The sequence below is a fragment of the Pantherophis guttatus genome, chromosome 14 (genome assembly GCF_059756535.1).
Source record: "Pantherophis guttatus breed Tessera chromosome 14, ASM5975653v1, whole genome shotgun sequence".
Lineage (NCBI taxonomy): Eukaryota > Metazoa > Chordata > Lepidosauria > Squamata > Colubridae > Pantherophis > Pantherophis guttatus.
The window spans coordinates 15,455,576-15,483,069 of NC_142076.1; the positions used below are offsets into that span (position 1 = coordinate 15,455,576).

Below are 27,494 nucleotides of genomic sequence, written 5' to 3' on the forward strand. Positions count from 1 at the left end.
TTGGACAAATGACTGTCCAACCTCTTCTTGAAAAAATCTCCAGTGATGGAGCAATCACAACTTCTGAAGGCAACTTCTGTTCCATTGGTTAATTGTCCTCATTGTTAGGAAGTTTCTCCTTAATTCCAGGTTGCTTCTTTCTTTCTTTCTTTCTTTCTTTCTTTCTTTCTTTCTTTCTTTCTTTCTTTCTTTCTTTCTTTCTTTCTTTCTTATTTATTTATTTATTTATTATATTGCTATTTCTCCTTGATTAGTTTCCATCCATAGTTTCTTGTCCTGCCTTCTGGTGCTTTAGAACAGCGGTTGCCAACTGGTGGTCCGTGGACCACAGGTGGTCCGTGGACCACTGGTGGTCCGTGAGAAAATTTGGTGATCCGCAGAAAAATTATTTGCATTTTTTTTTACATTGCACTAAATCAGGGGTCCTCAAGCTACGGCCCCTGGGACAGATACGTGCAATGAACGTTTGTGTTGGTGCAGAGAGTCTCCCCCTTTGGGGTCTTTTTGTGCGGGTTGGAGGGGGGCAGAAATTCCGACTTGGGGTCTGTTTCGGCCCCCTGGGGCGGGGCTTTGGGGCAAAGGCTGGAGGGAAGTGCAGCTGGTGGCGAAGAGCCGGAGGGCCTCGTTCCAGTGGGACTGCCTCATGGCCTGGAACTGGCTGACCATCTCACCCTGCTGAGCCTCCAGGCGCCGGTACCTGGCCTTGCACTCCCGCAAGTCTTCCCTCTGCTTGCAAAGCCTATGCTCGTTGTCATCAGTGAGGTGCTTCTGCTGAGCCTCCTTCTTGGCCAGATCCAATTTGAACTGAGCTGTTTTGCCAACTCTTTCTCATGGTGGCTGCTTCCAACAACTGCTTCCTGTAGGGGCCCTAAGGAGCCCGGGCGGGGAGATGAGGAGTTGGCCACGCCCACCCAGTCACATGACCCCCTAGCTGGTCATTAGGCAGATCATATTAGTGTTCCACGGGATTTAAAATTATAAATTTAGTGGTCCCTGAGGTCCGAAACGTTGGTGACCCCTGCTATAGAGAATAGGCAGGCCCCTTCTTTTCTGTGGAAGAACAGCGTTCCTTGAGTGATCCATTCTGCCTGTAATAGTTAATTAGTTGATTTTAAAACTTGGTTTTTAAAGCATTTTGCCCACAAAGAGGGAAAGCCACTTCCGGGATTTTGCTTAATGCATCAAATATCTGCCTCATTTTTTTAAAGAAAATTGCTGCTTTTTAAATTCAGAACAAAAATAAAATTAAGCCATTTAAATGAACGAAAAGCCATAAAAATTTAATCAAAGTTTCTTTCATCAAGGTAGCAAATCCCCTCCCAGCCCAGCCTGTACTTCTAATCTCTCTCAAATCTTTTACAAATTAAAATACCTGTCTCTGTATTATTAATGTTATTTATTCAAGTGGGAACACTCAATAGAGGCCGTAAAATGGACAGGCAACTCATTTTATTTTCACAGCATCTTCTCTTCTGCTCCCTGGGACAAAACCTAGCCTTAGCTGACCCACCGGAAATTGACCGTCTTCAAATCTTAAATGAAGCCTGGAAAGTTATTACCAAGTTAAAGAGTCCACAGGTGGGTTATTAGTAGAAGAAATTGGCAATTTAGCTGCAGTGGGCAGATGGTTGAAATAAATGTACTGTAAATTAGAAACATTCCCTCTTAAGCGTATTGCCTAGCTCGGAGGTAGGGCTGGGGGAACGTTTGAAATGTTGAGTGGGTGAGAGCTGCGCACAAAAAATGTTTGCCATTCATCCGGTTCACAGAATGACCACCAAGATGAGTGTATCCACGTCCCGAATAACAATTTTCCAGAAAGAAAACTAGTTTCTTCTGTGTACCACTCTGGCGGTGTGTTTCTGGGGCTCAAAGTCATGGTGGAAAACCAATGTCCAGTTGCCATTGAAGTGTTGTACACCAAGGTGGTTACCTCCCATCAGCCACTGGAAATCTCTGGGGCACCTTAGGCCAGTCTCAACCCACAGGATTGTTGTGGTGGAGGAAAACAGGAGGGAGCACAGACTGTTGACTTACGGTCATTGTTCATTTAGATCCGTGGTGGCGAACCTATGGCACGCAGCGCCCTCTGATGGCACGCGAGCCGTTGCCCCAGTTCAGCTCTACTGCGCATGTGCACGCGCCTCCTGCCGGCCAGCTGGTCTTTGGGTCTCTGCCGTGCATGCGCGGGGGGGGGCACGCACGTGTGCGGGGGGCATGTGCGGGGGTCCGTGCACATACACAGGGCGCCTGGGCAGAGTTTGTCTGCAATACTGCACTTTAACCAACTGCGCTTATCAGGGCTCCTAAATTTATTATAAATCTAATCAATAAATGGGACGCTCGGGGTGTTTTGACCTTACTTACTTAGAGAATCAGTGAAACATGGAGAAAGCAGGCCGGGTGGGGTGAAAACCTGCCAAAGTGCCTTGAAATGTGATGCCCGTGCATTTATTTTTAGGATTATATCAATTGTGCAGAAGTCTGGATGGAATATACTTGTAGGCATTTTACGGTAGGTGAAGATTTAAGCGTTTCGTATTTCAATAACTGTCCTTTCCTCTCTTGACCTTCAGGGCATTTGCTTCTGCCGCATTGGAAGTAGGTATGCCTGGTTTTTATTTATTTAGATCAGAGGTCTTCAAACTTGGCAGCTTTAAGAGTTGTGGACTTCAACTCCCAGAATTCTCCAGCCAGCTATGCTATGCTATGCTATGCTATGCTGGCTGGAGAATTCTGGGAGTTGAAGTCCACAACTCTTAAAGCTGCCAAGTTTGAGGACCCCTGATTTAGATGTTGCTCCCAAGCCATGCTAATATTCTCTTGGGAACATGAGAATGAATTATCTTAAAAACGACATCCTGCGTTTGTCGCTAGTGAACTTAACCCACTTTGACAACAGCGCCAGGAAAAGGGGTCTCAAGAATGGGACAAATAAATCTTGAAACTCTAATAGTAGTGTTTTTTTTATAGCCTTTCCAGTGTGGTGGCCTATGTTAATTTAGAAATATCTGCAGCAGTATATCATCCCTATTATATCCGCACGGCAATGTATCCAGCTCCAAAACATGAGTATTCTCAGTATAACAAGCTTTAATGCTGGATTAAATCTTCGCTCTTGAAATCTGCCTTCTCAACCCAGAAATCTGTAAATCTACGGCACTTTGCAGATGTGATAGATTTGAACTGCCATAAACTTCGCCAGCCAGCGCCGTCTTAAAATATGAATCCCATGTTTGATGCTAGTCACGTAGCAAAAAAGCTGCTCAGTTATTCAGCTTCGTAATGTCCGTGTCTTGGCTTTGTATGGTTTTGAATTTATGGCCGCGGTGATGCCATTTTCTTTTATTGTGTCTGCAGAAGCGTGAAGTCAATACCATTTTAGCTGATGTCATTAAACATATGACTCCAGATCGGGCTTTTGAAGAGGCCTATCCTCAGGTAAGAGAGAAATTCAGTCATCATTTCTACAAGGGGACAAAGAACATGGGTCAGGCTAAATAAAACGGTAGATTTGAGGAATCTGCGTCCTTTTAACATTGATGTATATTATCAGCCTGAATCTGTTTGGGGAAAAATATAGAGAATGATCTAAAGCCAATGAAACCAGAATGTGTGTGTGTGTGTGTTTTGGTCTCTGTGTGTCATTTTGGTCTGTGTATGTGGTTTTGTCTGTGTGTCTGTTTTGGGCTGTGTGTGTCTGTGTTTTGGTCTCTGTGTTTCTGTGTTTTCATCTCTGGGTGTGTATGTGTGTGTTTTGGGCTGTGTGTATGTGTGTTGGGCTGTGTGTCTGTAATGGTCTCTGGGTGTGTGGTTTGATCTCTTGAGTGTGTTTGGTCTGTGTGTTTTGGTTTGTTTTGGTCTCTGTGTGTGGTTTGATCTCTGAGTGTGTTTGTGTGTGTATTTTAGTCTGTGTGTATGTGTGTGTTTTGGGCTGTGTGTGTGGTTTTGTCTCTGTATTTTGGTCTGTATGTGTATGTGTGTGTTTTGGTCTCTCTGTGTGTCTGTGTTTTGGGCTGTGTATGTGTGTGTGTGTGTGTGTATGCCTGGAATAAAATCGAACTGGTGTTATTGTAAAACTTACTTGAGATCCAAAGAAATGGCTATTTTCAAAGCAGTTATTTATGCATGAAGGACAGGACAGGGGCAGTGGGGTAAAATGAAAGGAAATTAATGTTAGCGTTGATAAAAAAAAGGAAGCCTGTTCTTACTGGATGTTTTTCTTTTCCTTCTCCTTTCTGATCTTAGCTTCAGTCAATCATTCAGAAGGTCATCACCTATCTCCATGACTTCTCCGTTCTCTTTTCATTGGTGAGCTTCTACGGGTCTGCAAGGATCCTTGTGTTCCTACTGTCTGAAAGCCAGGCGCCCTTTCTCTTGGAGACTGTTTGAGATTAGCTGGAAGTCAGATGAGTAAATCTGAAAATTAAAACAAACCTCATTCATACAACTCTTTAAATGTTGCCGTGTTCTGCCTATTTGGGGCTTTTCTCTCAGAATATTAAGTCTCGCTCCAACAGCCAACTGGCTCTCTTCCCAGAGTTGAGGAATTCTAACTAGCTGGTGTTCCATGTCCTCCGAATTTGGAAAACCGCTGACCTTCCGAATATAGGGAGTGTCATGCCTGTCTCCTAATTAGTCCTCGACTTATGACCCACAATGGAGCCAGCCCCAAAATTCCATTGCCAAACAACAAAATTCCATTGTTGTGAAGTCAGTTTTACCCCGCTTTACGACCTATCTCGCCACAGCTGTTAAGCGAATCACTGCCATTGTTAAGTTAGGCACACAGTCGTTAAGTGAATCTGGCTTCCCCGTTGACTTGGCTCGTCAGAAGGTGATTCACACGACCCTAGGACACTGCAATAAATTTGAGTCAGTTGCCAGGCTGAATTTTGATCATGCTGCAACGGTCATAAGTATGAAAAATGGTCATAAATTTCTTTTTTTCCAGTGCCGTTGTAACCTCGAACGGTCACTAAATGAACGGTTGTAAGTCAAGGACTACCTGTGTATATTAAGGTTCAATTGAACAACTGATTGTTGCTCTTTAATCAGTGGTGGGATTCAGCCGGTTCAGGCAAATCAGTTGTTAAATTGCCGGCTGGCCCCGCCATGTCCCTTCCAGGAGCCCCCACGTGCTCCATTTTGGCTCCCAGGTAAGTGCCAGGAGGCCTATTAGGCCCAAAATGGGTTACGGAGAAAGGGGGAGTGCGGGGCAGGCCCCCCGTGGCCCATTTTTGCTCCCAAGAGGCTGCAGGGAGGCCTACCAGGCCCAAAATGGGTCGCGGGGCAGGTGTGGCATGGCCCACCCTGTACCCCGTTTTTGTTCCCAGGAGGCTTCAGGGAGGCCTACTAGGCCAAAACGGGGCGTGGAGGGGCACCCCCCCCCACAGCCCATTTTTGCTCCCGGGGGGGGGTGCAGGAAGCCAAGTGCTGCCTGTCACACCACCTGGCCACGGCCACCAGCCGGTCATTAGAGCAGAGAACCGGTTGTTAAATTATTTGAATCCCACCACTGCCTCTAATCTGCGTCTCGGGGCAAATTTCAAGAAAGCTGACATCATTGTCGATTGATTTCCATGAGACTTGTTCCAAAGATAATTGTCTGTTGCCAAAAGGCAGTGCAACTTTATGCCGATAATATCGAATTGAGCCTAGCGCTCTGATCTTGGATGTTTCCCTTGATTTCCTAGGAGAAATTCTTGCCATTCCTGGATATGTTTCAGAAAGAGACCGTGAGAGTCGAGGTTTGTAAATGCATCATGCAAGCTTTCATTAAGTAAGTCTAATGTCTCCTGATTAAGTGCACTTCAGAGAATCGAGACGGGTCTATTTAAGTGCTGCTAAGTGTGACGGATAGAATTCATCTGCAGTTCCATTTGGCGTTTGGAAGGTTTTGAGAAAGGCACCCTCGCGCTGCTCTAAATAAAGAATTTAAAATATAGCCTCAATTCCTATCGATCTGTTGTTGAGGCACATCAACGATGATGCAACTTGACTGCATTAAAGCCGTTGCGCGCTTTGTAAAAACGGGCGCTGCTGTCGGACACGATGGGTGCAATCCAGAAATGGGAGGAGGAGGAGGAGGAGGAGGGGACATTTGCAGAAGGAGAGGCCAGAAAGCAGAGCTGGATGCCGGCTTGCTTATTTATTTACTTGGAAGATTGATGAGCTGCCTCTAGGCAGAGTAGTAATAAGGCCATCATACGGTGCAACAGATAGACAGGAAAATAGAAAATAAGCCATGGATGGTTAGGGTGGGTACTGAATTGTGCATTCCGGAATGCATTTGTGTAGGGGCTACATTGTTAGATGGTACCCAGTGTTTCTATTAAAAAAGGCTTGGGTGGATTTATTTATTTATTTGTTAAGATTTTTATTCTGTCTTTATTACTTTATAAGTTACTCAAGGCAGCGAGCATACATTCAAATACACGCCTTCCTTCCTCCTCTTTTTCCCTACAACAATCCTGTGAGGTGGATTTGGCTGAGAGAGAGAGTGGTCACCCACTCTCTGACTTTGATGCATAAGGCATCACTGTCTTCTGGCGATTGATGCATAAGGCATCACTGACTTTGATGCATAAGGCATCACTGTCTTCTGGCGATTGGCCCAGTCACCTGGCTTTCATGCCTCTAAGGCAGGACTAATAGTCATTATTTCCTGGTGATTGGCCCAAACTCACCCTCTGACTTTGATGCCTAAGGCGGGACAAATACTCACTCTCTCTTGGTGATTGGCTCAAACTCACCCACTGACTTTCATGCCTGAGGCGGGACAAATACTCAGCATCTCTTGGTGATTGACCCAAAGTCACCCAGTCAGCTGTCATGCTTAAGGTGTGACTAGAACTCACAGCCTCGTAGTTTCTAGGCCAGCTCTTAACCAGTACATAGTTATCATATTTAGTCTGGCTAGGTGGCTCAGTAGCTAAGACGACGAGCTTGGCGATCAGAAAGGTCAGCGGTTCAAATCTCTAGTATAGGTCTCCTGCGTGAGCAGGGGGTTGGACTAGATGACCTCCAAGGTCCCTTCCAACTCTGTTACTGTTATCTGTTTATCAGACCTGGCATCTGATTAAATAAAGGGATTAATGGGCTTCTGTGTGTGCTGTTTCGAATGGGAATTAAATTGCATACGATGAAAGCAATAACCTGCTCTGATAGTAAATGCCCACAACAAGTGAGCCGTTGGGGGAAAAAAAGAAAACGAGAAAAGAACATGTGCAAGGACGTGGTTTGGAGAAGTAAAAATTAAAGGAAAAAGAAATCTTTTCCTGCAAATCCTGCTTTTTTTTAATATCCTTATAGCTATAGAGATATAATGGTTCTGTTTTAGCCTCTCGAAAATATTTGGAAGCAATGCTTTGATTCCACAGAATGCAGAGCGTCTGTTTACAGGGATGTTTCCCCCCCCCCCTCGAAGCGGCTTGAAAAGGCAGAAACGGCCTTTTTCCCATATGTTGCTCTTCTTTGCTGATGACAACTGTGATTTGGAGAGAGAGAGAGGAAAAAAAACCCAGAGTGGCGTGCTAACAAGCTGCATTGTGAAAAAAGAATACTCAGCATTGTTCAAATTGAAATGAGATTCATCAAAATACCTTCCTTTTCAATGCTGAATGCCCCTTTCAGATGTTTGTTTCCTTTTTGGGTTGTGTGTGTTTTTTTTTTATGACAACTAAACCTTGGTAGATGTTGATTAGCAAGTTTTATTTTTTTAAAAAAACTTTGTCGTTCTGTTTTGGAAGAGGCTCGTGGTCCTGATTTTGTGCAATGATGCAACAATTTCAGGGGTGACGGACGTTTTATATGTATCTTTTATTTTGCAAATAAAAAAATACTTCTCTGTGCCGGTAGGCAGAGGTCCTTCATGATGACCTTGAGCTATCTTCATTCTCCAAAGGAATGTTTGTGGCATAAGGAGCAAAATTAGATTATCTTCTTCAAAATCTTTTTTTTTAATTGGGAGCATTTGGATAGGGCACTGAAGCATCCCTCTGGCAGAAACTCGACCTACCTAAAAATTCTGCTTTGCAACGGCACCCTGGGGTAGAATTGTGCCTCATAAAGTTGGATTTTCCCAGTTGCGATGGATGGCTGTGAATGTTGGACCATAAGAAAGGCTGAAAGAATTGAGGCCTTTGAACTCTGGTGCTAGAGAAGACTCCTGCGAGTCCCTTGGACTGCAAGATGATCCAACCGGTCAGTCCTAGAGGAGATCAACCCTGACTGCTCTTTAGAAGGCCAGATCCTAAACTCAAATATTTTGGCCACCTAATGAGAAGAAAGGACTCATGGAGAAGAGCCTAATGCTGGAAAAGATTGAAGGCAAAAGAAGAAGGGGATGGCAGAGAATGAGGTAGCTGGATGGAATCACTGAAGCAGTCGCCATGAACTTAAATGGACTCCAGAGGATGGTAGAGGACAGGAAGCCCTGGAGGAATGTTGTCCATGGGGTCGTGATGGGTTGGACACAACTTCGCAACTGACAACAACAACAAAACGTGGATGAAGATATTGAGCACTTCCTGATATTCCAGTTGTTCAGAGAGAAGGACCAAAATTAGAGAGGCTTCCTCCTTCCTAACACCCCCCCCAAAAAATCTCTTGTGCAGGATTTGTTTGGCAAAACACAAGGCTTCCTTTGGTTCTGATTTCATCACATAAACAACAGCTACAACATCAAAAAGAGACAAACAAAAAGCCACAAAAAGAAACAAAAGCTCCTGAACATGTCCTCACCAGCAGTCAACAGAGCAGAGATTCAACTCAGGATTAACACTAGACCAACAATCAAAAAGCAAACAACACCTCAAATCAAGAAACCACGGACTCAGACAAACAAGCTAATACCGTAGTAAACAATAGTCTAATCAAGGAACCACCAAGAACGTTCCCATCAGTACTGACAGGGCAAACCACTAGCAAAGAATCAGAACACAAAATACAAGCTGAGTGGACACGACCTTGTATACGACCCTCACTCTGTCAAGGACCTTGGAGTACTCATATCTAATGATCTAAGTGCCAAAGCTCACTGTAACAACATCGCCAAAAAAGCATTAAAGGTTGTAAACCTAATCTTGCGTACCTACTTCTCCGGTAATATTATACTACTAACCAGAGCATACAAAACATTTGCTAGACCAATTCTCGAATAGAGCTCATCTGTCTGAACCCGGACTGCATATCGGACATTAATACAGTTGAGTGTGTCCAGAAATATTTCACCAGAAGAGTCCTCCACTCCTCTGCTCGAAACAGAATCCCTTATGCCACCAGGCTTGAAATTCTAGGCTTAGAAGATTTAGAATTACCCCGCCTTTGGCATGACCTAAGCGTGACTCATAAAATTATCTGGTACAATGTCCTACCTGTCAATGACTACTTCAGCTTCAAACAGAACAATACATGAGCACACAATAGATACAAACTTAAAGTGAACCGCTCCAAACTCGATTGCAGAAAATACAACTTCAGCAACAGAGTGGTCAATGCCTGGAATGCACTTCCTGACTTTGTGGTTTCTTCCCCAAACCCCCAAAACTTTAACCTTAAACTGTCTTCTGTTGACCTCACCCCATTCCTAAGAGGTCTTTAAAGGACAGTGCATAAGCGCACCAGTGTGCCTTCCGTCCCTGTCCTACCGTCCCCATTTATTTGTATTCATTTTATGTATTCAACTCATGCGTATACTGATATATATTATCTAATACGTACTTGACAAAATAAATAAATAAAATATATTAAATGAGAGGAAACTCTACTCCCTTACTAGCCCTGATAATGTTACCTAGTTTGATAATGAAACGTCTACAAGGAAACAGCCAAGCTCAGAGCGCATCAAGGAACCCACAGTCCTTATTAGCAATTCAATCTCTTTGTCCTCCGAGCCCTGTGGTCAGTCATTTTTGCAACAGTGCCACAAAGCTGAGATCACAGAGCTCCCCTTCCCTTCTTTATCCTTCCCTTCTCTTCCCTTCCCCAAAGGCCTGCAGTGTCAGGAACATGTTTGCTGCTACTCCCATGCTATCAAAGGCATTCCTTCAAGAGTTGTCTCACCCACCTCTCTGCCTATCGGACATCTTGTAAAGATCCATCTCTAATCGGGCCTCTTGAAACATCTACTCTTTCTTGCATTTGAAGAAGTGTTTAATTTTAATTTTCCCTGGGCCACTTTCTCTGGCCATTCTGAATTTATTTGAATATGCATTACACAAGGAGCTACCGTTTTCATTTAGCCCTCAGCACAGGCGTTTCTCATTCTCATGTTTTTGAAATTGTGTGTGCTTCCTTCCTAGGCACCAGCAGGAATCCACTAAGGATCCTGTCATTCTCAATGCCCTGCTGCACGTATGCAAAACGATGCACGATTCGGTAAAGTAAGTTATTTTTCCTTACCCTTCCATTTCCTCCCCTCCCCCCCCCACAAGGGTGGATTTGATGACCTCTTCTGAGTTCCAGGGTAGACTTAAGGAAGGAGCGGAAGGGGACAGTCCTTTTCCAAGCTCCAATTCTTTTCAGAACCGTCCTTAATAAGGCTGCCATTTGTCCAGGGAATGGGGGGGGGGAAAAAAAAGAAACCTTCAGCAGGGGAAATGTGTTGTTTTAAATCCCAGTTGAAGGAAAGTTCTGGCAAATGACTTCACAGTTTAACTAACAGAGAGTGAGAGAGGGCGAGGGGACATTTCAAGAGCTCTGAAAAGGGTAAAAAGCAAGTGACACATTTTTGAGAGAGAGAGAGAGACGTGCTTTCAAATTAAGAAAAGCTTTGTTGGAAGAAGGGAAAAAAAGAAGAAAAAAAAAAAACCTCAGCTTCATCGCCGGCGAGAACAAGGCAGAATTGATGCGAGTCCCCTTTGAGAAACCGGCTTATACAGAACTGAAAACAAACCTTCCTCTCCCGAAATGAATTCTCCCTTGTAGGATGCTATTTTTAATCGCTGTTTCTGCAGAAAACTGATCTCCTGTTTAGTAGCAATCGGGTGCCAGGAACACAGAAGCTCCAGTCCTGCCTTCTGTCTCTGTTATGGTCAGCCAGTTTTTCCACTTTGAGAACGTCTGCTTTGTTGGGCAGGATTCAGCCCACGGTCTTTGATGTGAAGCCAGCCGGACAGGTGGGAAACTTTATCCCGGTTTGACCGTCATGGCTCGCAGGCATCCAGAAAATTTAGCCCTTTTCTTAAGATTTCCGAGGTCCCTTCCAGCCATATAATTTTATGTTCTATATTCTGTGAATGACTTGTGATGCCAGAATATTTTTTGGGCCAAGTATTATCGAAAAAGGAACCTTTCTTCCTTGCTGTACCCTTGCCAGAAATACACTTTTTCAGCCTGCCTAGCAGAGATGCTATCTCTTCCCCTACTGACAGGATGTGTGTGCGCGCACACATGCTTTTCAGAAGCTTTGTATGTTAAGTGTGTTGCATATTATCACATCTGAACTTTGCCCAGGATGCGGAGTCAATCTTCCTGGGAGTTCTTGGCCAACGTCGGAAACAAAATGCAGGTTTCCCACTCCCTTTCCTTCCTTAACCTCCAGGAATTTGAATTTAAACAAATGCAAAATCAATTTTTGTCTCCCCCATCTGCAGAAACAAATGTATGGTATTTCCATGCCCGTAACTATAAATGTTGAGTGTTGAGTCTGTTAAGATTTTGAGTGTTGAGTCTGTTAAGATTTTTGTTGTAACTAACAACATGTGCAATAATAAGACAGTTGCCCTAAGCCATCTGTTGTTTGAAATAGTACTTCAGAATTATTCACAGTTCAAGGGCTTCTCCCAAGTTTTTGCTCAGATTCCAGTCTTCCCTCTTCGCAACGTAAAAGCGAACGCTGGCTTCTTGAGAATACTCATTCGGTACTTCTAACACTGAATGGGCGCTATATAGATAGTCCTCAACTTGCAGCCATTTGTTCAGTGACCGTTTGAAGTTAGAACAGCCCTGGAAAAGAGTGACTTACGACAGGTTTTTCACACACTTAGGATCATGACAATCTGGGCGCTTGTCGAGAACTATCTGTGGACCCAGTTTGTGTAAGGAATTACACAAACGTATTTTTGAACAACGGATGCTTTTAAAATGTTCTTTTCTAGCGCGTTGACCCTGGAAGATGAAAAGCGGACGCTGGCATCCTTGATCAATGGATTTGTAAGAATGGTGAGAAATCTGTTTCTGAGGGTGGGTGGGGGAGGTGACTTTGAGTCAAATGTTGACCCTTGGTGACCTCTTGGACCAGTTTTTGGCAAAACTTTGGAAGTGGTTTGCCATTGCCTCCTTCTGAGGGTTAAGAGAAAGTGACTGGCCCAAGGCCATCCAGCTGGCAGGACTAGAACTCACAGTCTTCCAGTTTCTAGCCTGGTGCCTTCACCTTAGCAATAGCAATAGCACTTAGACTTATATACCGCTTTACAGTGCCTTACAGCTTTCTCTAAGCAGTTTACAGAATCAGCATATTGCCCCCAACAATTGGGGTCCTCATTTTACCTACCTCGGAAGGACGGAAGGCTGAATCAACCTTGATCCAGTGAGACTCGAACTGCCAAACTGCAGGCAGCCGGCAGTCAGCAGAAGTAGCCTGCGGTAGGGCACTCTAACTGTGCCACCATGAACTGTGCCTCCTGTTTTGTTGTACTGCCTTTTAAATCTTTATTTGGGCTCATTTTGTGGAGAACGTCCTGGTGGTTATGATGGACCCTGTAGCAGGGTGGGCTTCTGCAGGGTTCGGGCGATTCCTTTAGCCAAGGATCGCGCAGGGTTCGATGAACCCCCAATTGCCACTCCTGGCTGGCCACACCCATCCTGCCCCTCCCCTCCCAGGAATCTCCATGCGGCCCATTCATCATTCCAGGAAAGTGCAGGGGCCACCCAGAGGGTCTGGGAGGGCAAAAAATGGGCAGAAGTTCCAGAAGTCCAGCCTGTTTCTGGCCTCTGGACCTCAGGGGAAGCAGTCTCCCCTCCCACCCGGAGACTCGAGGAAAGCCTCTGGAGCCTGGGAAGGGTGAAAAATGCCCCCTCCGGCTGTGGTTCAGGTGGCCAACTAGGCCACGCCCACCATGGCCACGCCCACCCAGCAACGGTGCAGCGAACCTGTTGCTAAAGGATCTGAAGCTCACCCCTTGCTATTGAACAGGAACGATTTGTGGGAGGAGGTCCAGTTTGGCTTGTAGACGTCAAATGTTAATTCTTCCTTGGGAGTGTGAGAAAGAGGGGAAAATCCTAACTTTTAAATGAAATTAGGAAGAAAAAGCGTATTCCCCTTCTTGGCAGGGAGGGTAGATAGAGGCTCTTCCTTGCAACTCTTTCCCTGCCAATAAGAATGGAAAGAATGGGTAACCAGACACTGCAGTCGCATCTCTCTGAATCTCTTTAATCCCAGGTATCGTTTGGCCGGGATTTTGAGCAGCAGCTGAATTTTTACGTGGAAGCCAGATCCATGTTTTGCAACTTGGAACCTGTGTTGGTCCAGCTCATCCATGTAAGCATAGTTTGACGGACAAATGAGTGGCGCAGCTATTTTCTTTGCTCCTTACGGTTTTTGTGGTATTATCATTGCCGACATTTCTCTCAGCCCCGCAAGGTCAGCTACCGAAAGGTTTGAACAGCAGCGAAGGAAGATTTGGACACTGTGTTAGATCAGACGTTGGCAGGTGGTTGCTATAAATAGCAATAACCCTTAGACTTATACACCGCTTCATAGGGCTTTACAGCCCTCTCTAAGCGGTTTACAGAGTCAGCCTATTGTCCCCAACCATCTGGGTCCTCATTTTACCAACCTCAGAAGGACGGAACGCTGAGTCAACCTTGAGCTGGTCAGGATCGAACTGCTGGCAGTCGGCAGAATTAGCCTACACTTCTGCATTCTAGAGGGATGCTGTGACTCAGTGGCTAAGCCGCTGCGCTTGTTGATCGAAAGGTCGGCAGTTCAGCGGTTCAAATCTCTAGTGCCGCATAACAAAGTGAGCTCCTGTGACTTGTCCCAGCTTCTGCCAACCTAGCAGTTCGAAAGCACATTAAAAAAATGCAAGTAGAAAAATAGGGAACCACCTTTGGTGGGAAGAGAACAGTGTTCTGTGCGCCTTTGGCATTGAGTCATGCCGGCCACATGACCACAGAGGTCTTCGGACAGCGTTGGCTCTTCGGCTTTGAAACGGAGATGAGCACCACCCCCTAGAGGCGGGAACGACTAGCACATATGTGCAAGTGGAACTTTTACCTTTTACCTGCATTCTAACCACTGGGAGGGAGGGAGGGAGGGAGGGAGGGAAGGAAGGAAGGAAGGAAAGAAGGAAGGAAGGAAGGAAGGAAGGAAGGAAGGAAGGAAGGAAGGAAGGAAGGAAGGAAGGAAGGAAGGAAGGAAGGAAAATATTGATAGCAATAGCACTTAGACTTATATACCGCTTCACAGTGCATTTACAGCCCTCTCTAAGCGGTTTACAGAGTCAGCCTCTTGCCCCCAACAATCTGGGTCCTCATTTTACCAACCTCGGAAGGATCGAAGGCTGAGTCAACCTTGAGCCTGGTGAGATTCGAACTTCCAAATTGCAGTCAGCCGGCAATCAGCAGAAGGAGCCTGCAGTACTGCACTCTTTTTTTAAAAAAGTTTTTTTATTTAATAAACATTAAAAACATTGGACACAGTGTGGCCATCCTGGTCTTAACATATCGATACATATTCTTTCCATAACAATAAATATAATTACTATTTAACATACATTGCTACTTTGTTCTTATATACATATCCCTTGTCTTCATTTAGTATCTCTTTATTATTTGTTTACTATTTACATTTAATACTATCCATTATTAATTCTACAAATCCTAAATCTTTTTTGTTCCAACTCCTTTTCTCCTTTCCAACCAATAATACACTTTATTCCAGATTTTATAGTATTCTGTCTCTTGTTTTTGAGTTCTAGTTCTTGTTCTTTAAAGCAGTTTCTAGTTTTTTAATTCTGTATATTTGCACTGTCCAAGTCAGTGTTTCTCAACCTTGATAAAGTTAAGATCTGTGGATTTCAATCCCCAGAATTCTGGGAGTTGAAGTCCTAATGGAGGCCATGTGTAGGAAAAGAGCAAACAGAGCTTGGAAGACGGAGTTAAATGCGTCATCAGTTTAGAGTCCTTGCGTTGCCACAAGAAATCCAAATTCAGCCCCCCTTGAATTCTGTTGGCCGTTATCTAGCATCAATTTAATGCTGACCATTAGTTGACCAGATTCTTCTATATAGGTTTGAATAAATCATCTATGCTGCAACGTAATCCATAGTCCTGATTCTTTGCACCTATTGCCATGCTAGCTGTCCTTTTGGGTTAAGAAAAAAACAGGATACACTATTCTCAGTCAGCTAATTTAAGACACAACGTCACTGCTCATCTACTGAAACTCTCCGACTCCAGCATCCCTTTGACCTACCTGGGTGATTCTCCCAGCCTCATTTACCTTCAGCTCCCCACGTGTGTTTGCTCTATCTTTGTAGAGGTTTACGATTTTTTTCCATGCAGAATGAAACACACCTTGCATACCTTGTGTCTCATTGCATGTCTTTGGAGCTCTTTGTTACTTCCCTCCTGAATCTAATTAAGATAGCTTTATCCCATGAAGTGTTCTTGTTACTGATTAAAAGAGAATATTTGTAGCTCAGGGAAGTTGAAATGAGAGGTACTTGGTGTTCTCTGAGCTTGATTGTTTTCTTTAGACATTTCATTACCCAACTAGGTAACATCATCAGTGCTAGGAAGGGAGTGGGGTTTGCTCTCTGTTTATATAGAAGTGGTTTGGGCAATCAGGAAACTAGCAAGTCCATAAGTGGCTGGATGAAGAGTTGTTCACGTCGGTAACCTTATCTTCCAAAACAGAGCGTGAATCAGCTGGCAATGGAAACAAGAAAAGTAATGAAAGGAAATCATTCCAGAAAAACTGCGGCATTTGTCAGGGTAAGTGCAGACATGGAACAATTGGTGGTTGCGAACTAAACCTAAATCTTGGCTTGATAATTCCTTGTAAACGAAAAGATCTCAGTCTGATTTACATCTTCTCAAATGACTGAGTCCAATTTTAAAAGACCTGTGGAAACTTCATCCACAGGTTTCTTGTTTGGCCTGTATTATATTATACTATACATTTATTACATTAAATATAAGGCTATGTTGTTTATAAATAAAGGGACTTGGTGGCTCAGTGGCTAAGACACTGAGCTTGTAGATCAAAAGGTTGGCAGTTCAGTGGTTTGAATCCCTAGTGTTGCGTAACGGGGTGAGCTCCCGTTCCTTGTCCCAGCTTCTGCCAACCTAGCAGTTCGAAAGCACATAAAAATGCAAGTAGAAAAATAGGGGCCACCTTTGGTGGGAAGGGAACAGCGTTCCATGTGCCTTCAGCATTGAGTCATGCCGGCCACATGTCCACGGAGATGTCTTCGGACAGCGCTGGCTCTTCGGCTTTGAAACAGAGATGAGCACCGCCCCCTAGAGTCGGGAACGACTAGCACATATGTGCGAGGGGAACCTTTACCTTATTTATGTTGTTTATATTGCATTATAGGTTAAATAAAGAGTGGCTTTGCAGAGTAAGATGGGTGGCACATAAACTTAATAAAATATAGAAAAAATATTGTTAACATTAAATATTAAAGTCTGAATCTCAGAAACCTGGTTGTGGTTGATCTTCAGAAACTGTCCTTTCCTAAATTTTAGGCTTGTGTTGCCTTCTGCTTCATAACGATCCCATCGCTGACCGGCATTTTTACCCGTCTCAATTTGTACCTGCACTCTGGACAAGTTGCTTTGGCTAATCAGTGCCTTTCACAAGGTAAAGTCTGCAGAGCGATAAGCTGCCCAATTTTTCTAAGGCATTGTTGTTGTTGTTATTCTTGTTGATTTTAGATATTAGAGAGGCAAAACTAAAGAGATTTGCTCCGATTTCTAAATGTTCCCCACAAAGAGCTTGAGAAGGGAGTTGACTGTACTTCCCGTGGTTCACCTGCCTTTGGTAGAGAAACATTCTCTGCATAACATAGAGGACTGGAGGCTAAAACATATGAAGAACGGTTGCAGGAACTGGGTATGTCTAGTTTAATGAAAAGAAGGACTAGGGGAGACATGATAGCAGTCTTCCAATATCTCAGGGGCTGCCCCAAAGAAGAGGGAGTCAAGCTATTCTCCAAAGCACCTGAGGGCAGGACAAGAAGCAATGGGTGGAAACTGGTCAAGGAGACTGGTCAGTTTGAAAGCAGGTAAAAAAATGCAAGTAGAAAAATAGGAACCACCTTTGGTGGGAAGGGAACAGTGTTCCGTGGAGCCTTTGGCATTGAGTCATGCCGGCCACATGACCACGGAGACGTCTTCGGACAGCGCTAGCTCTTCGGCTTTGAAATGGAGATGAGCACCGCCCCCTAGAGTCGGGAACGACTAGCACATATGTGCGAGGGGAACCTTTACTCTTATAAGGGAGGAAAAATAAATAGGACTGCATTTTGGACATCATGTTAAAAACAAAAGCACAAAAACGTGTCCCTTGCAGTCAGATAAAGAGGAGAGAAAAATCTGGCGTTTCCCTAATTAAAGTACTTTTTTTTTCTCGACTCCCTCTGCATTTTCTCATGCCCGTTGTCCATTCAGAAGCAGTGCAAAACATCTTCCTTTCTAACATCCTATCTTGTTTCTCCCCCGTTGATTCTTTTGAAAAAAAGCTGCAAAACCAGGGGGGGAAACACTAAACCTGCAAATATTATAGGAAACAACCCAAAGGTAATAATTATCCCCTTTGTCTTGTCCGAAGGGGAGAGATTCAAAGGATGGACAAAGCAGGGTTTGTTTTCTATAGAAAGCAAGTCTCCAAACCGGTGGGTTGGAATTCTTGGAAGAAAAACAAAAGATTTCAGTTCAATATTATTATTATTTTTTTTTTTTAAAAAAAAAGATTAGATCTCTCTCTTAGAATCAGGGTTGTGTTGTGACTCAGGGATGGACAGAGAGGGAGAAAATTGCAAGGCCCCAGGGATTTTGTGCATCGTTTAGATGGTTCCTGGCTTTTGCAAAAGAGAATTGGATCCTGCCCTATTCAGACCAATAACAAATGTCAGCTTTGCACACTTTTTACGAGCAAATTCCAGCTGTAAAGACAAACAAGCTGATGTGGGACACTGACTAAGCCTTTCCTGCAAAGCTGTGGCTTCCTTTTGTTTAGGCGTCATTTGGCGGGCATCATGAGAACAGAGGGGTTTAAAGTAACGCTGACTGTACCATCCAGGCGCATTTTAAAAACAATAGCTTTAGTCAGGGAGGGACATTTTGTATTTATTTGTAGACAAGCCAGCGTGAAGTCACTTTTCAGCACCCGCCAGCTGTGATGGCTTTGTTGTTGTTATTGTTGTCGTCGTTCCCTCCCCGATAATTCGTGGGTGCGTTTGTTTGCTCCGAATCTTCACTTGCCCCTCTTCTTTGCAGGAGGTTGGGAAGGACTAAAAATAATTCTGAAGACAATAAGAATTAGCTTTGGGAAGAATAGATGTTCTTCCGAAAGGGGATTCTGAATTGTATCTTTTTGTATTTTTCAGCATTAATAGTAATGCAGACTTAGTGAATAGTTCGACAGTGTTGAGGGAATTATGTGTTTAGCAGAGTGATGGCGTTCGGGCAAAAACTGTCCTTGTGTCTAGTTGTTCTGGTGTGCAGTGCTCTAAAGCGTCATTTTGAGGGTAGGAGTTGAAACAATTTATGTCCAGGATGCGAGGGGTCTGTAAATATTTTCACAGCCCTCTTTTTGACTCGTGCAGTATACAGGTCCTCAATGGAAGGCAGGTTGGTAGTAATTGTTTTTTCTGCAGTTCTAATTATCCTCTGAAGTCTGTGTCTGTCTTCTTGCGTTGCAGAACCAAACCAGACAGTTATAGAGGTGCAGATTAGTAAGATGAGAACTATCTGTATTTTGAAGATAGGAACAAAGGATCCTTTTCATCTTTTTGTAATATTAGATCTCTTATATTGAATATTCTGCATATCTGAGAAAAATGATCTTCGGAAGAAATCTTTCTTCCCCTCCTTCTATTTCACCAAATTTGATCAGAACTGGTTTTGGTTCAGTTGGCATGCAGCTGGTTTTGGCCTCCCTTGTGGACAATCACGGTTTGATCCAGGATTGTCCTCAACTGGAGTTCTACCACAATTTCCATCACTTTTGGATCTAAGCAGGCTCTGTGGTTTATGTAGAAAATGAAATTATCCCAGGATGAAAGGATGATCTTAATTACATACTTTTGCTTGCAGCAACTTGAGTCAGACGTCTGCCTTCAAAATGCTAATTGCGCTGTTTGACTTTAGCAATAACACAAACACTGAGTTCTTTCATGCAAGTTATTAACTCTGATGTACACAAATGTTTGTCCCTAATTGTTATTTTTCACCTAAAGTGAACTGAGGTGGGATAAGTGAGTTGATGAAAGCTACACTTAAAAAAGATAAGAGGGATGTATAATTTTAGAAGCCCAAAATAATCTTGTTTATTTATTTAGGAATTAGATTCTTAACAGTGTGCAAATAGGATTTTTTCCCCCCGGTGATAAAATTGAATTTGTCCTCGGATGTGATTATAGACTCTAGACTCTAAATAGTGCATATTTTTAAAACCAGAATAATTGAAGAGAAGGCTGAAATTCATACATTCTGTGACTTTTGCCTTAACAATCTTTAGGAAGACAATAAAGTCTTGTGTTCTGGGAAATGAGCGGTTGAAATTTAAGATATAAGTAGTAGCCCAATCCATTAATTTAATGGGTGCAAGATATTTCCTTGTCTCCTTTTCCTTTTAGTTCATTATCATTTAACTCTTGAATTTCAGAAAGATCTTAGCTGGTTCAGACATATCTCCATATGGATCAGGTACAATTTCTCCCTAAAACTGACAGTTTTGGAAGCTATATTTTATGGAGCTTTCCATATCTTGGTCTCCTTCTACTGCTGGAGTGGCTTTTTTTTTTTTTTTTTTTTGTAATTTGATTTATATGCTGCCTTTCTCCGGAGACTCAGGGCAGCTTACAATGCGTTAAGCAATGGCCTTCATACTTTTGTATATTTTTACAAAGTCAGCTTATTGCCCCTACAAACTGGGTCCTCAATTTACCTACCTTAGAAAGGATGGAAGGCTGAGTCAACCTTGAGCCTGGCAAGATTCGAATTTACTAATTTTTTATTTCCCCTAAGTTTTCATGATTCACTCATGCAGCAAATTCATATAGGAAAGAAACCAAAACAGAACTGGGGAATATTTCAGCATTTTCAGAAGAAGTTCAAGTTTGGTTGGAATTCAGAGTCCTTCTTCTGCTGAACACAACCACACTGTCAATGCATCTACAGGTAGTCCTTAACTTACACCTTGAGTTCAATTGTGGTCATATGTTGAGGACTACCTGTATTTATCCTGTTGTGGTTATTGGTTATTGGTGGTTGTGAGCCACTTAGGGTCATTACATGAAATAGACAGAAATAGACATACCATTCCAGACATTGCCCAATCTCTTCCTTAAAAACCTCCATAAATAAAAAAGACCCTCAAGAACGAGCTGCCCTTCTTGAGTTCCTACCGTATCCTGGCAAGAAGACACAATAGGCTGAAATCTTGACCCCCAAAGAATGCCTCTTAGGATGTTCTGCAAAGCTTTATTGTAGGCCCTCCTTGGTGAATTTTCTAACAGTTGCAAGAACTCAAAAGAAGGCAAAGCCCACCGAATAAAAGGTCCATTGTGTTCTTGGGCTTTTGACTGTAGCCGTTTTTAAATAACAGGCATGTTGATCGATCTAAGTTCAATCTGCTAATGAGAGACACACACACACACATACACCCCAACTGTGATCTCTTTATAGCGGACGCCTTTTTCAGAGCCGCGATCAGTCTGGTTCCTGAAGTACCCAAGATGATCAGCATAGACGGGAAGCTGCGGCCTTCGGAAGCCTACCTCTTGGAATTCCTCTGCAACTTCTTTTCAACTTTGTTAATCGTTCCTGTAAGTGGAGAAGATAAGGAGGCTAGTACGGTAGCACCAGTGATGAAATTCAATGTTTTTTTTACTACCGGTTCTGTGGGCATGGCTTGATGGGTGTGGTGTGGCTTGGTGGGCATGGTAGGGGAAGGATACTTCAAAATCTCCATTCCCACCCCACTCTGGGACCAGCCAGAGGTGATATTTGCCGGTTCTCCAAACTACTCAAAATTTCCGCTACCGGTTCTCCAGAACCTGCTGGATTTCACCCCTTGGAATGTCCTTGGAAGAGCTATATGCTGTTACTGGAAGATGTTCAAGACATAAACTGTACATCCATTCAGACAGTGACTCAACCCAGTGTCTGACTAACACAACTTATCCCTATCTCCCTCTGTGTTGTTGCATTCTAAGGCTTAGTCTTAAGTCCTCTGATATAAATCCTTTAAGACATTAGTGTTTAGGGAAAGAGATCAGTCCCTTAATATGTGGTAATGTTTATTGATTTTATTTTATTTTATTTTATTATTTTATTTTATTATTTTATTTTATTATTTTATTTTATTATTATTTTAATTTATTTTAATTTATTTTATTTTATTTTATTATTTTTTTATTGAATTTATATTGCCGCCTATTCGCCCACGGCGACTCAAGGCGGCTTACAGAATATAAAAATCACATTTCAAACCATTAAAAACAAAACAAAAAGAATCAAATAAATTAATATAGTACAATATAACAAAATCATCTCCCACCTGCCCCGGCAACAGCAAATCACACGAGCCATTTAATGGGCTCCATCCTGCTCTGGCCTGCTGGCAGAACCAGGTCTTCAGCGCCATCCGTAAGAGAATTAGAGTGGGGGCCATTCTAATCTCTGGGGGGATGATGTTCCAGAGAGAAGGAGCCACCACGGAGAAGGTCCTTCTTCTAGGTCCCACTAGGTGTATCTCCCTTGGGGATGGGACCCCCAGCATTCCCTGCCTCCCTGCTCTGATGGGTCAGACAGATGTGACTGTCAAGAGACGGTCCCTCAGATCACCTGGTCCCAAGCCATGAAGGGCTTTAAAGGTGACAACCAGCACCTTGAATTGCACCCGGAAGCAAATTGGCAACCAATGCAACTCCCACAAGAGAGATGTGATACATGTGCACACCGGGGTCTGCACAAGACCATGTTGGCCGCTGCATTTTGCACCAACTGGAGCTTCGGGATGCTCTTCAAGGGCAGCTCATATCTCACCTGTCTTTCCTCCCCCCAGGACCATCCTGAACAAGGTGTGCTCTTCCTCGTACGAGGGCTGCTCAACGTTATCCAGGATTACACTTGGGAAGACAACAGTGATGACAAAGTCAAAATCTACACCAATGTGGTGCATCTTCTCTCGGCAATGAGTCAGGAGACATACCTCTATCACATAGACAAAGGTGAGAAGGAAGACAAAGCAGGGAGATGGTAGCAGAAGGTTCCTCAACTATTAGATTGACTTCAGATTTTTATTTTATTTCAGATACGTTTAGACTTCTAAATTCTTGTTTACCAGGTTTATTTCGTTCTTATTGACCTCCCTTTCCCGTATTTAATCTCCCCCCCCCCCCAGTTGAATCTAACGATACCTTGTATGGCGGAGACCCTAAATTTTTGGCAGAAACGAGCAGATTGTGCGAAACGGTGATAAGCCAAATCTTGGAGCATTTGAAGAACCTTGGAAAAGATGAGGTGAGAACGAAGCTTCGTACTGAAAAATAACCTTTTTCTCCTGCCTGTTTGATGTTACAATAGCCCTGAAAAAAAGTGACTTATGACTGTTTTTCACACTTAAAAACTGTTGTAGCATCCCCACGGTCACGTGATCAAAATTCGGACACTCGGCAACTGACTCATATTTATGACGGTGGCAGTGTCGCAGAGTCAGGTGATCCCCTTTTGCGACCTTCTGACGAGTGAAGTCAATGAGGAAGCCAGATTCACGTAACAGCCGTGTTACTAACTTAACACCTGCAGTGATTCACTTAACAACTGGCCAGAAAGGTTTTAAAATGGGGCAAAACTCACTAACAATGGTCTCGCTTAGGAGTGGAAATTTGGAGCTCAGTTGTGGTTGTAAATCAAGGATTACCTGCACCTTCATTGCTACCATCATTGATTCACTTAACAACTGTGGCCAAAAAGGTTGTAAAATGGGGCAAAACTCACTTAACAACTGTCACCCTTAACAATGGAAATTTTTGGCTCAGTTGTGGCCATAAGTCAAGGATTTCCTGTACCTTCATTGGTGCCATCTGGACCAGCTCTTAACTTCCAAACGGTCTTCAAAGGCAGCCCCGTGTAGAACACACCGCAGTAATCCAGCTGACTGCAGTTTTGGCAGCATTTGTTTTCCCTATCTGCTTCTGTAAGTTATAACTCACCCCCTGGGCGACTGTTAAGGCTGGCTGAGTTTAAAGCGAGTTCCAGTGAAGTATGAAACACATTAATTGACGGGGCAGGTCAACCGTGATCGTCTCACCAACTCCTCTCCATGAAATAGTTTTTTCGACTGATGTCAGGGCTTGAGGAGACGGCTGGTAACACTTGGCTGAGGACTTCCCGGCTTTCTTCTCAAGCTTTGTTCAGGGAAACACACCTCTTGAGAAAGGGAGAGTTCAGAAAGAGGACTCGGTCTTCCACGTGGGGGTTCGGTTGAGTTTGCCGTGGCATTTCCCCAAAATTTAGCAAGCATGACTGCAAGACCAGGCAACCAACCGATCCCCTTCTCGGTGTGTTCTACACTTTGACTTCTCTTACGCTTTGGATGCGGTGGCTCGGTGGCTAAGACGCTGAGCTTGTCGATCAAAAGGTCGGCAGTTCAGCAGTTTGAATCCCTGGTGCCACGTAAGGGAGTGAGCTCCTGTTACTTGTCCCGGCTTCTGCCAACCTAGTAGTTCGAAAGCCGGTAAAAAATGCAAGTAGAAAAATAGGGACCACCTTTGGTGGGAAGGGAACAGCGTTCCGTGCGCCTTTGGCATTGAGTCATGCCGGCCACATGACCACGGAGACGTCTTCGGACAGTGCTGGCTCTCCGGCTTTGAAACCGAGATGAGCACCGCCCCCTAGAGTCAGGAACGACTAGCACATATGTGCGAGGGGAATCTTTACCTTTTACTTTACCCTTTGGACTAGATGACCTACAAGGTCCCTCTTCCAACTCTTGTTAATCTGCCAGGATTTCTTCATTTGTGTATTACATTTACATGCCCAATGGCAAGAGATTGTGGAAGTTTATTACAGCGAGGACAATTAACCAGTGGAACAGCCTGCCACCAGAAGTTATAGGTGCTTCATTCCTGGAGGTTTTTAGAAAGAGAATGGATAGTGACTTGTCTGAGATGGCATAGGTTCTCCTGCTTGAGCAAGGCGCTGGACTAGAAGACCTCTAAAGGTCCCTTCCAGCTCTATTCTGATTGAATTCCCCTATTGATGTTAGTTGTCGGAAGCCAGCTGGGAACATTGCAAAGAGTGAACCTGGCATGCTGCAACTATTATAAATACAGGCAGGTTGCAAAATGCCTGAATGTTGATCATGAATGTTGAGGATGCTGCAACAGTCCTAAGTTTGAAGACCTGTCATTTCTCCCTTTTTTCAGTGCCGCTGTAACTTTGGTCACTAAATGAACTTTTGTAAATCAAGGACTACCTGTATTGCTTAGCCGCCCCCCTAAGCGATCCTTTTCTTATCATCGGCAGACTCTGAAGCGTCAAAGTCACCTGGCCCTCTGCTTCTTCAATAGCCTCTTGGCTCACGCCGATCTGCGGAACAACAAACTCAACCAGTTGGCCGTCAACCTGTGGAACCTAGCTCAGAAACATGGCTTTGCGGACACCAAAACCACAGTAAGGAGAAACAGAATCCAACCGCCTCATAAGGCACCCGGGGGATGTTGAGAGGAAGGAGCCGTGGTGGCGCAGTGGTCAGAATGCAGTATTGCAGGCTGACTCTGCCCACTGCCAGGAATTCGATCCTGACCGGCTCCAGGTTGACTCGGCCTTCTGTCGTTCTGACGGAAGGGGGCCTGGATTTGGATTTCTTGTGGCAACGCAAGGACTCTAAACTGATGACGCATTTAACTCCGTCTTCCAAGCTCTGCTTGCTCTTTTCCTACACATGGCCTCCATTAGGACTTCAACTCCCAGAATTCTGGGAATTGAAGTCCACAGGTCTTAACTTTATCAAGGTTGAGAAACACTGACCTGGACAGTGCAAATATAGAGAATTAAAAACTAGAAACTTGATCTGTCCCCGTCCACACACACACACAAACACAGCCAGCCGAGGGTTAAGAAAGTACTTGGCACGCACACAGGTCGTTATCTCAAACTTGGCAGCAATATAATCACCGTCTGCCAAGAGCTTTTACTGCAACAGATAACATAAAATTACATACGCATTGCAAATAGTCCAGCACAACAATATCCCTTTCGGCAGCTTCAGACGTTGTTCAAGTGACTAGCCAAAGTTCGTTTTTGTTCGTCACGGAGTTTTACCAGCCACCACCCTCTCTTATATAGTCTCTGGGGTGTGGTCCAGTGACTCAGTTCTAATCCCTAGCACGCCTCCTGAGCTGCTGCAATCGTTTATCACGCCTTCGGAGGCGTGCATCCAGGAATGACGTCTCTCCTTCACTCTCATCCGAGACACCTGTTTCCCGGCTAATCTCCTCTCCCTCGGCCGGCACCTGAGACAGTGCCAGAGGGGAGGGGCCTGGAGAGGGAGGCCTGGCTGACTCCTCTTCCTCATGTTCGGAGCTTTCTTCCTCCGATGAGATAGGCTCAGAGGGCGGGGCCACAACAAAACTAAAGAACAACAATCCAAAAGTGACATTCTTAAAATGTGGCACTGTCCTGGAATAGCAGCTCAGGTTATGCATTAAAGGGACCCCATGGAGACCCAGATCCCATCCGTGCTGCTAATTCAGAAAGAGAAGGAAACGTCACCACATCCAACTCCTGACTTTCAGCCTTTTTGAGCCATGGTGGCGCAGTGGTTAGAATGCGGTACTACAGGCTCCTGCTGCTGCCTGCTGGCTGCCTGCAATTTGCCAGTTCGAATCTCACCAGGCTCAAGGTTGGACTCAGCCTTCCCATCCTTCCGAGGTCGTTAAAAGGAGGATCCAGATTGTTGGGGGCAATAGGCTGACTCTGTAAACCAGTCAAAGTGAGATGTAAAGCACTGTGAAGAGGTATACAAGTCTGTTATTGCAACCTCTATAAAACAGCCCTTAATTTGACACAATGAGCTTTTCCTGTTGTGTAGCCTTTCACCTAACTCAGCCTTCAAGTTTTGTTGTTGGAAAAAAAAAACCTCTGGGTAATAATTTCATGCCTGAATCACTGGACCTTAAAAACACCCTTTAGGAGCTGAGGCAAGAGATGCATAACGATTTCAACGGTTCACGATGCTTTTCCTCCCTTTTTTTCCCTTTCTAGGTCAAAACCTTAGAATACATCAAGCTGCAGAGTAAACAGCCGGAATTCAGTCACTTTACAGAGCTGACGCTACGGCTCCCTTTGCAGTCAAGAACTTAAATGGATGTCGAGCTGGGCAATTGCATTCCTGGAAAGGTAGTTCTCCAAGCCCTTCAAACTCCCAAGCTGCCTCATAGGGTGCGATCAGAGTTCGATATCTTTTCCCTTTAAAAGGTCCCTTGGCGCACGATAAGATTTACTCGGTTGGAGAAGAAAAAGATAATTTTTCCCGGGCGATGCAGTCATTTTTGTAAAAAAAAAACAAAAAACCCAGAGGTTCTGTTCTCCCTCCCCCTACGCAGCTGTTCATCATTAAACGTTGACTTTCATCTTAATGTTGGGTCAGTGAAATATTATCTTAATCATCGTGGAGTGGAAAAAATAACTTTTAAATCCAAATTTGGCGGACTTGCAAAGGAAAGAAAGACGATGGTTTGGGTTGGCAAGGCGAAAGAGAAAGGCAGTACTTACTAGCTTCAGGAAAGGGATAAGGTAGAATTATTGGACGTCTTTAAAGTATGATGCTTTGAAACCATCGTAGTCAAGAAAGCACAATTGAGAAAATGTTAACATTTGGGAAAGCCCCTGCAAAGCATCCCAAATGTTATGTTTAGTTTAATGAAAAGAAGGACTGGGGAAGTGATGAAATCCAAATTTTTTTACTACCGGTTCTGTGGGTGTGGCTTGGTGAGCGTGGCAGGGGAAGGATACTGCAAAATCTCCATTCCCACCCCACTCCTGGGGGAAGGATATTGCAAAATCTCCATTCCCACCCCACTCCTGGGGGAAGGATATTGCAAAATCTCCATTCCCACCCCACTCTGGGACCAGCCAGAGGTGGTATTTGCCAGTTTTTGTTTTTGTTTTGGCTTTAATTTATATGCCGCCCTTCTCCGGAGACTCAGGGCGGCTTACAATGCGTTAAGCAATAGCCTTCATACTTTTGTATATTTATACAAAGTCAGTTTATTGCCCCCACAATCTGGGTCATCATTTCACCTACCTTT

At 44.0% G+C, this 27,494-nt stretch overlaps 1 protein-coding gene across 3 annotated transcripts in view; it reads left to right on the top strand.

The window, feature by feature from the left end:
- Nucleotides 1-26,822, top strand: part of VPS35L (VPS35 endosomal protein sorting factor like) — a 53,198-nt gene extending 26,376 nt beyond the window's left edge. For all 3 annotated transcript variants that reach the window (XM_034426247.2, XM_060692905.2, XM_060692906.2), the window contains exons 17-31: nucleotides 1,462-1,578; nucleotides 2,462-2,515; nucleotides 3,361-3,441; nucleotides 4,249-4,311; nucleotides 5,697-5,782; nucleotides 10,305-10,385; nucleotides 12,102-12,165; nucleotides 13,385-13,483; nucleotides 15,865-15,942; nucleotides 16,699-16,813; nucleotides 20,863-21,002; nucleotides 22,244-22,409; nucleotides 22,583-22,701; nucleotides 24,709-24,855; nucleotides 26,449-26,822. In XM_034426247.2, coding sequence (XP_034282138.2) covers nucleotides 1,462-1,578; nucleotides 2,462-2,515; nucleotides 3,361-3,441; nucleotides 4,249-4,311; nucleotides 5,697-5,782; nucleotides 10,305-10,385; nucleotides 12,102-12,165; nucleotides 13,385-13,483; nucleotides 15,865-15,942; nucleotides 16,699-16,813; nucleotides 20,863-21,002; nucleotides 22,244-22,409; nucleotides 22,583-22,701; nucleotides 24,709-24,855; nucleotides 26,449-26,547 — 1,509 coding nt within the window. In that variant the 3' untranslated portion in view covers nucleotides 26,548-26,822. The remainder of the gene's footprint in view (nucleotides 1-1,461; nucleotides 1,579-2,461; nucleotides 2,516-3,360; nucleotides 3,442-4,248; nucleotides 4,312-5,696; nucleotides 5,783-10,304; nucleotides 10,386-12,101; nucleotides 12,166-13,384; nucleotides 13,484-15,864; nucleotides 15,943-16,698; nucleotides 16,814-20,862; nucleotides 21,003-22,243; nucleotides 22,410-22,582; nucleotides 22,702-24,708; nucleotides 24,856-26,448) is intronic.
- Nucleotides 26,823-27,494: the final 672 nt, after the last annotated feature.